This window comes from Equus caballus, chromosome 5 (assembly GCF_041296265.1).
Source record: "Equus caballus isolate H_3958 breed thoroughbred chromosome 5, TB-T2T, whole genome shotgun sequence".
Classification (NCBI taxonomy): Eukaryota; Metazoa; Chordata; class Mammalia; order Perissodactyla; family Equidae; genus Equus; species Equus caballus.
This window is the reverse complement of record NC_091688.1, coordinates 7,948,521-7,960,931: the sequence shown is the minus strand read 5'-3', so window position 1 is coordinate 7,960,931 and position 12,411 is coordinate 7,948,521. Positions and strand designations below refer to the sequence as shown.

General features: G+C 36.0%; 1 protein-coding gene across 31 annotated transcripts in view; it reads right to left on the bottom strand.

Moving 5' to 3' along the window:
• The window catches only part of DNM3 (dynamin 3), a 567,669-nt gene that overhangs the window by 426,445 nt on the left and 128,813 nt on the right, over positions 1-12,411 (bottom strand). For all 31 annotated transcript variants that reach the window (XR_011438995.1, XR_011438997.1, XR_011438996.1 and 28 more), the window contains exon 2: positions 10,298-10,371. Coding sequence is in view for 17 of the 31 variants with exons in the window: in XM_070267670.1 (XP_070123771.1) it covers positions 10,298-10,371 (74 nt within the window). In the remaining 14 variants the exon portion in view is untranslated. The remainder of the gene's footprint in view (positions 1-10,297; positions 10,372-12,411) is intronic.

Sequence of the window (12,411 nt, the reverse complement as noted above, 5' to 3'; positions counted from 1 at the left end):
TTTTGCTAGATCGGGTCCCGGGCACAGACCTGGCACAGCTCATCGAGCCATGATGAAGTGGCATCCCACCTAGCAGAGACAGAAGGACCTACAACTAGAATATACAACGATGTACTGGGGGGCTTTGGGGAGAAGAAAAAGAAAACAGGAGGATTGGCAACAGATGTTAGCTCAGGGCCAAAGAGGAGGAAAAAAAAAACTTCAAGCCTGTGTAAAATGTGTACGAAGTGCGAATTGATGCTCACAAGTTGGTGCAGGAATCAAAAAAGCTAATCAAAAAAAAGTAATAAAAAGCCAGCAACAATTCAGACAATAATAAACAATTTAGATGATTTCTCAAGATTACACCTACCTTGTAAATCAAAATAGACCTGTATTATATTTAAGTACGTTTGTGTTTATTCTGCATCTTGCACTAATACTGGTCAATGAAAAGCCTATATAGAGTCTAATATGGACATTAGTAGACACATACATAGCAAAATGAAATGATAAAAATAATACAAGGATGAAGAGTTAGATACATCATATACATGTCAAGCAAAAGGGTTTTTATGAGGAATGAGAGGAACAATGTAAATGGATAACGAAAATGGAAATCACGGTTAATATGCCTTAGATTAGAGACCCTCCAACGGATACTCTCAAATTGCTTGTGACCTGCCTTACAGAGATATGTGCTTCATAAGTCCTAATACTTGTAAAGCACTGCATAACCCCAAATTCCTGTATAATGGAACAACAAAAAACGAAGTTAAGTGAAAGAGACAATTCCATCCAGTGTATTACCTATGCACAGGCTAAATAAAAAAAATCAGGTCTCTTTAAATATTAGCCAAAATGAGAGTAACAGGAAGACAACTGAAGAAACGTGGTATGCAGAACATAAACTGGCAACTTCTCTGTTGTGTGGCACATTGTAGGCACTCAAATCTGTTTAATGAACAGATGAATGAATGAATGCAAAAGAATGAAGATAAAAATGTACTAAGCAAATATACTTTGGGAGGTAATGAGAAAAAATTCTACCAGGCTTGCAGGAGAGTGTTAATATTAAACTAGCACAATCAGTTGAAAAGTACTTAATGTGAATTTAGTTCACTTAGCAAAATAAACACCCTCAGTTAGCACAAAACCATCCTTTAAGCCAGCAGAGTAGCTTAACTATGACCAGTTCTTATGCTATTTAGACAAGAGAACAACCAGTTTCTTAAACTTATAGACCATATCATTCAACAAATGAGATAACCTGTCCTGCCCTGCTAGTCAAGTGGCTACTGAAGTCAAGGTTTCACAGAGAGAAGGATGCAGGTTGTGGCAGTGGAAAGATAAAGTATGCCCCACAGAGGAGGAGAAGGCAGAGAAAAATGCATTCCAGACTACTCCGACTCATCCAACAAATGCACATACAGGGAACATCTGTGATTATAATTTCTGTTGCTAGAAGCCCAAGGGGAAACAATGAGAGTGGAAAGGGGTAGGGAAGTAGCAATTGTTGGTTTACAATATCCATGGGCATGATGTAAAACAAGTCTATTCATTTTCTTGCAATAAAAATCACATTTCCTCCTCTCAGATTTGAACAGATATTAATAACTCTACAGCCTATCTTTTAGTCCTCTTTAATATCAATCATTTCAAGACAACTCTTTTTGTAGAAAATGGGAGTGAGAAGGAGGATAGAAAGAAAGAGAAGTCCCCAAATTAAGGAACTTGATATGTCCCCTCCATCCAACCTCTTTAAGCAGACATAGTTCTGGAGTAGACATTAGATGGACTGAAAGGGTCTATGGTCAGAGAACTGTAATTTTTGGTTTGGAAACTCAAGGAAGATACAAGCTTCAAGATCTTCTCCTAAAATAGAATGGAGACAGAGCTAAAAAACAACAAGTGATCACCAACTCAAAAGTCATCTTAACCTCACAATCTGGAATGTTAATTCCATTGAAATATATTATTTCTTCATTTTCTTTGAGAAGACATATAATACCTTTAATTTAGTCATTTTCTTCCTAAATGGAAATATACATGGTGTTAAACAGCAGCCATCTAACTGTGAAGAAATAAAATTGGGGTCACGTTTTCTTAGAGTAGCCCTTTGACTTTCTCAAAATTTTGAGAGTTGAGTGAAAATTGCTCTGGACTTTGTATTGGAAGATACATAACTGGGTAACTATAAATTCTAAGTCTATTAATAAATGTGTAGCCAATCTTTAAGCTAAGAAAAAAGAGTAACAGAAGAAATAGGTAAAAATAACAGTTTCAGAGTATTGTCAACAAGAAACAAAGAAAGAAAAGAAAAGAAATGAATATAACCAGTAATTCACAGTGGGCTCTCAACAACCAAGGATAAAATAAAGACAAGTTGAATATCTTGAGTTATGTAAATATTAAAAGAGCAATAACCTGAAAAACACAATCAAACCAGATTTAAAGTGGTTCTAAGTGAAAGTCCCAAATAGCATGAACTATCTTTTTTCCCCTCAAAAACAAAGTTTTTAAGAATCTTGAAAGAAAACCCTTTTGCCCTCTCAATGAAATAGGTTATAAATGGGGGAATATTTGGACAAAGTCTTACTTCAATACATGTTTACAGTCTCTAAATCTCTATCCATTTAACAAGAATGTTGTTCTACCTAGGACCTTTGGAAGTCCGTTTATTATTACATTTTGTCCAATATTCAAGGAAAACCAACCCAAAGCATCCCCTAGAGAAACAAATCCCTTTGAACCCTTCTATGCCAGTGATCCTCAACCTTCTTGGAAAACCCAACACCCCATTGTCCAACTCCCCCACCAAATACATTCCAATACATTTTTGATAGTTATACTTTTCAGAATTAAAATGATGTGCCTGATAACTATGTGACATTCCATAGGGTCAATTCCTGGAATTTATCAGAAATCAAGTAAGAGGACCTCAGCTCTGAGGAACAAGCAGATATGCACTTGCTGCTACAGAGCTCTCACCTGGACGATTTTTACTCTCTACATTTAGGCCCACAAGGTAAGTCAGTTATGTAACAACAAAACTAGGGGTTAGAATCTCAGCCTCTGATGGTCTGTGAAGATCCTCCTCGCCCTGTGAGTGATCTGGTGCCTCTGAAACAAAGTTCTGACTTCTGTTACTAAGAATCTTTTTTAAAATCGTCATTTACAGCAACTCCAACCAAGGATCCAAAATACTGAATAGCAATAATTCTCTAATAGATTACAAGTCATATGCAATTTTTAAAACATGGACACGTCACATTGCACAATAGATGCAATACAAAAGTGGTAAATCAAATTTTGATGAATTAATAATATAGTTGGCATGCATGAAAGGAGGAAGCAGCAAGGAAATCTTTCATAAAAGAAAGAATACTTCTGTAATTTGAACAATTACCTTTAAATTATCCATTTTGTAATTTCTGATTTTTAACATCTTCCCTTCTGACATTAATGTCACAGATATAAGGGAGAATGAGGCAATATAAGAGCATTTAGAGAAATAGTTTAACATAGTAAAGTTCTCCAGGAGACAAAACCATTTGTCCTCAACCGTGACCTACAGGCTTTACTTTTGTGAGTCCTTAACAGCAACTTTTAATGCAAAGAGTGACTGGGATTCTGATGTTTTTAAAGACCACCTTTCCTTCAGGGGCACATCAAATTCCAAATGGATCACTTCTTAAAGCAGTGACACTTTTAATCTTCTCAGTAGTTCATCAAAAATTTGACACTCAGACACATTGGCTTTCTCAGTCTGACATGCCATTTAACCAGTAAACAGTAAGATTAGGAATTGAGAAGGAAACCAGTGGTATGCTGGTAAATGTTTAACAGCTGGCACCAGAGGGGGAAAAAAGTCTGATCTGCAGCATTTGCCAATTTCTGTACTGTAAATCTTCCCACCATGGCCAACTTCAAGCTAGCACCATGATGTCACTGAATACAGAGATAGGAAGAGAGGTACACAGTCACATCTCAGGAGCCTGCACGAGCCAATTGCCATACGGCACTGGAGGAAGCCCACAGGCACTGGAAACTGTCCCCTTGTCTTATGAAGACTCTCTCTGTACTCCCTTACTCTTGACACTGCAGTCCTTACCCAACCCCCATCACACTTTGAACAGCTCTTGTCTTCTCTAGCCACACCTTCAGAAATACCTCTGTCTGCAACCAAACTACCACGAACTTATCACTTAAAACGTTTCGTTTATTCATAAAACAGAGGTGGTGATTTTTCTCACCTTCCTCACAATACTGTGATTTCTTGGAATGCTCTTCTGTGGAAGTACTAAATGTCCTAAAACTAATTACAGAGAATAAGGCATAGAGCCTATAATTAATTTGTTGGCTTGGTTTAGTCAAGCAGTTAAATATTACTGAATGGGCATTATGTTGGAAATTAGACAATAATTACGAATTAACCAAACAATTTCTATATTTACTATTCACATCTTTATGCTCCTTTACACAAAAATACCCTATAAAAATATAAAGTGTGTCTTGCAAATATAAGGCAAGCAGTAGAGATTCCGATTTTTAAAATGCAGTATTAACAGCGTCAGAAAGATACTAGCAACAATTCCCCCTCGTCCCAACAGTGTGGCCTTAGACAAATTGCTTAAGCTTGCTGGGGCTCTTTTTCTAAAATGGGAATCACAAAATCTATCTCAGAAGGTTCCTGTTAAGATTAAACGAAAACATCTTCAAAGTGCACAGTGCTGATACATAATTAAAGCTCCCCAAAAATGGCAAATACTCTTTATTATAGTTTTCTACATAGTACCTATCTTGGGCCTAACAATTCTTTTATAAGCGTTTCTAGAGTTATGGCAGGAAAAGCTCTGCATTAGAACACTAAGTGTCCACCTGGTGTAGAGTATTCTCTATGTGCTCTGACAGCCCACGCCTGGGACCCAGATGCAAGCCCAGCCTCACGTCTAACTTCACCCAGGCTCTTATGACCCACAGCACCATCTCTGAGCCCCTGAGTCAAAGGCACAACACCTTGTAAAAAGCCAGGCTAGCAGCCTCTCTTTATTTTATGCTGACTAGTATAGCTTCCATTTGATAACTCAATGACAATAGATCGATGTATACAGAGAGAAAAAAATGTAAATAACCTAAATGAATTAGTGAAATTACTTTAAAAGTACAGTAAAAGAATAAGTTACTATAATCAACTATATCTTAGGAATGCAAGGATGCTTAAATAAGAAATCTATAAAAGGGTGAACACATCAGAGTTTTTTAAATGATCATCTCAATAAATGCCAAAATGGCACTCAATACAATTATATACCTATTTAATAGATTTTAAAATCTTTTAAAAATTAGGGCTAAAATAAATTTGTTTTTCCTTACCAGGAAAAACAGATAGTAAAAAGTACATGCATAATTTAACATAAGAGGCATTTTTATCACAACTAGAAGCAAAACATGGTTCTAGAAGTCCTGGCCAATGTAATAGAGCATTAAAGAGAAATGAGAGACACACTAATGGAAATAAGAAGATAAAATAATCATTAACAGCAAATATCTTGTCTCCTACTTCCTGGAGAAAATACAAATGAGGAATCCCCCAACTCTACCACTAAAAGTATAGACTTACTTTCCCCCACATTTTCCTCTTTCCATGTGGGTGCAATAGAATAGGTGTCCCTTCATCCTCCTTATGAGTAAAGGAAATATCCTAACCCCCTCTCCAATCCTTGAATCCTCTATCATTTCTTTCTCTTACATTCAATGGCTCTAATCCTCCTACCATTTCCCTTTCAAGGTCCCTAGCCCACAAGACCCTACCCAGTCAGGCTCTTTCCCATTTCAGCAATGCTAACTCTCTTTACCCCATCTCCTACTACGCCTCCTCACTCACTCCACTCTGGCCCTGCTGGCCTCCTTGTTAAACTTCAAACACGTAAGCAGCTTCCATCTTAGAATCTCCTAACCTCCCTCTGCCTACACAAACATCAGCAAGCTTGAATGCTCACTTTCTTCATTACTAACATTCTATGTGTTTGTTTTGCTTATTGTAGGTTTCTCCCCCACTAGAATGTCACCTCCATGATGACAGTGACATTTGCCTGGTACACAGCAATCACTCAATAAACATTGGTTGAATGAATGAATCTATCAAGAGAAAGTAGTATTTATGGAACTTATCCAATTAGGACCAGAAGGCAAAAGTAAATTGCATGAGCAGTGACATATATCCCAGCTTGTTTCTCTCTGCCATTTTGTCAGCCCTCCATCAACCCAAGCCTACAGTCACACCTGGGATTTCCCTGTGAATGGTTCCCTTAGGGTGAAAAAGAAAAAAATGAGCCTAGTTCTCAGCTGGCATCATCTAGAGCAGCACGCTGCAATGCAAAAGCCCCATTTTTGGGGTTCCTGAAAGGTTGTGGGGTCAGTAAGTTTTCCCTGTGGGAAGAATTTCTAGCCCACTTTGCATGAACAGAGAAGTGGGGTGCAAGGGCTGATCCTCACTGATTAATGGGAAGTAACCAAAGAATGATCAGGGGCTTAGAAGGGACAAGACTGGGAGACTGTTGACAAAAGGGCATAAGGGAGAAGCATGTAATGAAACTTCTCAAAGGAGCTCAACGTGGAAGAATATTTTTCCCATGTCAATTCTTTCCAAAAAGCCCCTACTGCACTGGAGCTGATTAATATTCTGATCAATAAATCTCTTTTCTCAGCCATCCCAGTATTTGCATGATAAGCATTTGTTGAATAAATTAAGAAATGCAAATGAAATGACTACATAACTAAAATACCCAAGAGAATCAGTTAAAAATATTTTCATCTGTCAAATGCAGAGTAAGATGGTTAATTAAAAAATTAAAATTAAAATAGCAGCTATTACACAAATCAGCAATGAGCAGTCAGAAAATGTAATGGAAAAAACCCTATTCAAACCACAAGAACAAACAATAAATATGAATACCCCAACTAGAAATGCTTAGATGCTATATAACGACCCTGAAGAATTTTACTAAGAGATACAAAGAAGATTTGAGCAAATGAAAGGAGATAGCATCCAGGTCCCTGGATTGGAAAAAATAGTAAATATTTTAAAGATACTGATTATTCTCCAATGAATCTAATGAAGTTAAAATAATTCTAGTGGCAATAGTTTTGTCTTTACAAAATTATTCTGAACTTTGCCAGACAAGTAGAAAAGAACCCCTAAGCAAAAATAAGTAATGGGGGGAGGACTATATCCCTGACAAATAGATATCAAAGCAAATCATAAAGCCATAAAAGTAAAACACTGTGGAACTGACACAATAAAACAGAAACAACATTCAAAAACAGATTGTGGTAAGAATGCAATATAAGATAAAGGAGACTGAGTGGGAAAAAAATTACTTTAGCATACACGAAAATAAATTCCAGCTAAATAAAGAGACAAATGCTAAAAAATAAAGAATGAGGCCAGCCCAGTGGTATAGTGGTTAAGTTCACCTGCTCCACTTTGGTGGCCTGGAGTTCGCAGGTTCGGATCCCAGGCACAGACCTACACACCACTCATTGGGCCATGCTGTGGCAGCGTCCCACATACAAAATAGAGGAAGACTGGCATAGGTGTTAGCTCAGGGAGATTCTTCCTCAAGCAAAAAGAGGAAGATTGGTAACAGGTGTTAGCTCAGGGCCAATCTTCCTCACCAAAATAAAATAAAATAAAAATAAAGTATGAAAAGGAGGACGATTTTGCTGAATATTTACTTTTCATTAAATTTAAATGTATAAATTTTATAACCATAAAGGGTAAAATTTCTATACATTAAAAATAATATAACCAGAATATAAACCACCAAAAGGACAGAGACTTTGTCCTACTCACTGCTCTATCTCCAAAGTTTAGAATAGCGGCTGGCGCACGTAGATTTGTAAGGAATTTTACTTTTTTCAAATGACAGCATTTGAGTCCATTCCTTTGGATCAAACTTAGTATAGATTTTTTTAACGCTGAAAAACAGTTAAAGGGTAAGACCCAGGACCTAGTGGTTAAGTTGGGCACACTCGGCTTCAGTGGCTTAGGTTCACAGGTTCAGATCCCAGGCACAGACCTACACCACTCATCAGCCACGCTGTGGCAGTGACCCACATATAAAATAGAGGAAGACTGGCACTGATGTTAGCTCAGGGCTAATCCTCCTCAAGCGAAAAAGAGGAAGACTGGCAACAGATGTTAGCTCAGGGCAAATCTTCCTTAGCCAGAAAAAAAAAAAAGTTAAAATTATCTGCAATTTCTACAAAAAAAGTCAGCTGGGATTCTGATACAGATTGCATTGACTCTATGGTCTGTTTGGAAAGTATTGCCATCTTAACATTAAGATTTCCAATCAGTGAACATGGGATGTTTTTCCAATTATTTAGATATTCTTTAATTTCTTTCAACATTGCTTTGTAGTTTTCAGAGTATAAGTTTTAGTCTTCTTTTGTTAAATTTATTCCTAAGTAGTGTATCTTTTTGATGCTATTGTAAATTGAATTGTATTCTTTCATTTTTTGATTGTGATAGAAATACAATTGATTTTTGTATCTTGTTTTTTTTTTTATTGTTCTGTTGAGGTCACATTGGCTTACGACACTGTGTAATTTCAGGTGTACATTACTATATATCAGTTTCTGTATAGACTGCATCATGTTCACCACCAACAGTCTAGTTTTTTCTGTCACCATACATATGTGCCCCTTGATCATGTATTCTACAACCTTGCTGAACTCACTTAGTAGTTCTAATAGTTTTTCAGTGGATTCCTTAAGAATTTATTGATCATATCATCTGCAAGTAGAAATAATTTTACTCCATCCTTTCCAACATGGATGCCTTTTATTTCTTTCTCTTGTCCAGTTTCCCTGGCTAGAGCGTTCAGTACAATGTTCAACAGAAGTGGCAAGAGTGGATATCCTTGTCTTGTTCCCAATTTTAGAGAGAAAGCATTCAGTCTTTCACCATTCGGTATGACGTTAGTTGTGGGGTTTTCGTACATGCCCTTTATCAGGTTGGAGAGACGCCCATCTATTCCTAGTTTATTGAGTGTTTCATGGTAGGGTGTGGGATTTTTTCAAATGCTTTTTCTAAGTCTATTGAGATGATCCTGTGATTTTTGTTTTTCTTTCTCCTGACATGATACATTACATTACTTGATTTTGAGATGTTAAACCACTCTTGCATTCCTGCAATAACATTGATTCTCAAACTCATATAGAATTTCAAAGGACTCAGGATAGCCAAAACAAGATGAACACAGTAGAAGGACTCATAATTCCCAATTTCAAAACTTACTACAAAGCAAGGGTAATCAAGACAGTATGAAACGCACAAATATAGACATATAGACCAATCGAATAGAATTGAGAGTCCAGAAATGAACCCATATATCTAGGGACAATTGATTTTTAAGAAGGACAACAAAAGCATACAATGGAGAAAGAATAGTCTTTTCAACAAATGGTGCTGAGACGAGTGGATATCCACATGTAGAAAATAAAGTTGGACCTGACCTCATCCTGTATACAAAAATTAACTCAAAATAGATCAAAAACCTAAACATAGGAACAAAATTATAAAATTCTTAGAAGAAAACATAGGGGTATATCTTCATGACCTTGGCTTTTACAAATTATGAGGTATGATTTTTATGAGTGCTTAAATCTTAAGCATTCAAAGCAACTGAGAGGAAAAGCAGTAAAATTCTCAAAAAAATGGGGAAAGATAAAAATAGCCAAATCACAAAAGAAGAAATACAAACACCAAATAAACATGAAAAAACTTCAACACATCAGTTGCTAAGAAATAAAAATGAAAACAAAGCTCATTTGCCTATCAAGTCCTAAAAAGGACAAGCATAGCTCATTAGATGTAGATACAGATATGGATATAGATATAGACACACATACACTATACATATGCATACAGACATTAAATGGATGTTGAATCTTGCTACTTAAAAATATCCCCAAACAAACACACATATACAAGAAGGAAGTATACCAAAGGAATATTAGTAGCTATGCTATATTTTACAATTATATAGCTGTATTACAATGAGACTATTATTTTCAAGGCATAAAAAATAGATGTTAAAAATCTATATGCAAATAAGGCTTTCCCTTTACTGTACCCAAATGAATTAAAAGAACAATGAAGTAGGGAGCACTGGAGGGAAATTTAGGCAGCTATCCAGAGCAGAATGATCACAAAAACATTTCTGTTGCTACAACCCAACATCCAGAAATGGCGGCAATAGGTACCATTGATGTACTCATCCATGTAGCAAATACCCTCATTCATTACCTGCTTTGGAAGTAACAAGCTGCAGCACAAGAGGCCGTCTCGTTACGATGCCTGACCCTCGAGGGAGAAAGTCCCTAAAAAAAAAAAAAAAAGAAGGAATAATAGATTAAGGCATTTTAAGGAATTCTGATCACCTACAAATTTACAAGTCAAGTTCCATAGTAATTCTCCTAGTTCCCAGCCTTTCCATGTATCACATGTCTAAAGAATGCTAGATCTGCTCATCTTATATAAAAAGCATTTGCAAAGTTAAAAAAAAAAAAAAGAGGGGAAGGGCCCTCTACATTGAATATTAATCCATGAGCATTATCATAATGACCTCATTGGAATACATCATTCATTTAGCTGAAATTAATAAAAGCTTGCAATAAATTATTATGTATTGTCAATTCACTTTTATTTTCAGAACATCAGCATTTATAAAAACATTTGATACAGAAATTAATCCTTAAACTCTTTTTGGTAAATAAAAAATTCAGTAGTCTGTCCAACTTCAGGATCAATATAACACCATTAAATACTGACCATTATTAGTGGTAATAAAGGCACATTAGATTGTATCTTCAAAATATCCTGAATTTTTTCTCCAGTAAAAAGTCACACATAAAATATGGGATTAAGTAGAGGTAAATATTGTGTATGTAGAAATTAACAGCAGAAAAAAAAATTGCAATTTGTGTTTTTGTTTGTTCTCATTCCTGATAGATGGGAGTTTACTAAAAAGGGAGTTTTTAAATAAAGATTGTGTTTAAAATGATATGTTAATATATACAAGACCAATAAAACTACAGCAAGGACAGTATTTTATAATTACATCCGCAATGTCACATAAATCAGTACTGATTCTGCAATATCAAAGAATTCATAAGCATACCTATAAGCTTTTAAACACATTTAGAATGCATCACAACTTTTAGAAGAATCATCATTTTAAAAATCACAAAAGTCCATTGAAAATAAATTTTTGACTCAATGGCAGTGTTTCTGAAATAGTCATTCTGGGACCATCAGAAACTGTTATAACCACGGACAGCCAGGACCCATCCTGAACCTACAGATTCAGAATGTTCAGGGGAGCGTGTGCAGTCTCTGCCCTCTTAACAAGCTCCAGGGGATCCTGATGTTCATCACAATGTAAAAACCACCTGCCTCAAGTCAGGATACGTTACTCAACAATCAGCATGGGGTGTTCTATGAGTTTTGCAGGAAATTTGGCAGAACAGAGCTTCAACACAGATGGGATTTCAATGAACAGCAGCTTAGGAAATAGATAAAGGCCAATAAGAATACTGCAAAACCCAAGCCTTCAGCTCCCCTGATACTTTAGAATGGAGAGTTACAGAGAAAACAATGATGCAAAATTTCCCCTACTCCCACCAATTTATTTTGCAAATGCTACTGTACATTCTGACAGAGGAAATAATACTGAACAGCATCTTAACTAAGTTAATGACTTTACTCCTTAATTCCAAGGGCTAAGTTTCATTTGGAATGTCATTGTAAGTGAATAAAATAGAGAATAATGAAACTACGGACTTGTATTTGCTCTAAAAAATGTGACCCTAAATAACTAATATTATTTATTCATCAAAAAAAAATGTTCTAAGAAACTAAGAAGTGCTAGGGAGATGCTGTGAGCATGGCCCTGCACTAGGTGGACACCAGGGATTTGAAATCTCATGAGCAGATAAAGACATGCACATAGAAAACCATTAAAGAAGGAAACAGATAAACTACATTGGAGTTCAGAAAAGAGGCAGATCGATACTCTCCTTCATATCTAAATAGATATAATTAAATACTCTTTTAATATTCTCCAAGAACTATATTAGAATATGTGCTAGTTTGGATGGTTTCAGTAATCATTTAAAGTTTAATCAAAGCAAGCAGAGCATCTACTCTGTGCCTAGAACCAAAAAGGAAGAAGATAAGTTGAGAAACAAATGGATAAAAGGAAAATAAAACAAAACAAAACTTCAGAGCAAAGAGCTGGAGAACATCTGTTTGAGATTTTAGGAGCGTGAATAAGGTTTTAGGATATATAGATGCCAAAGAGAAATATACAGGTTATAAATGTCTGCATAATGCCCTTTAAAGAATCAAAATATTTTCTT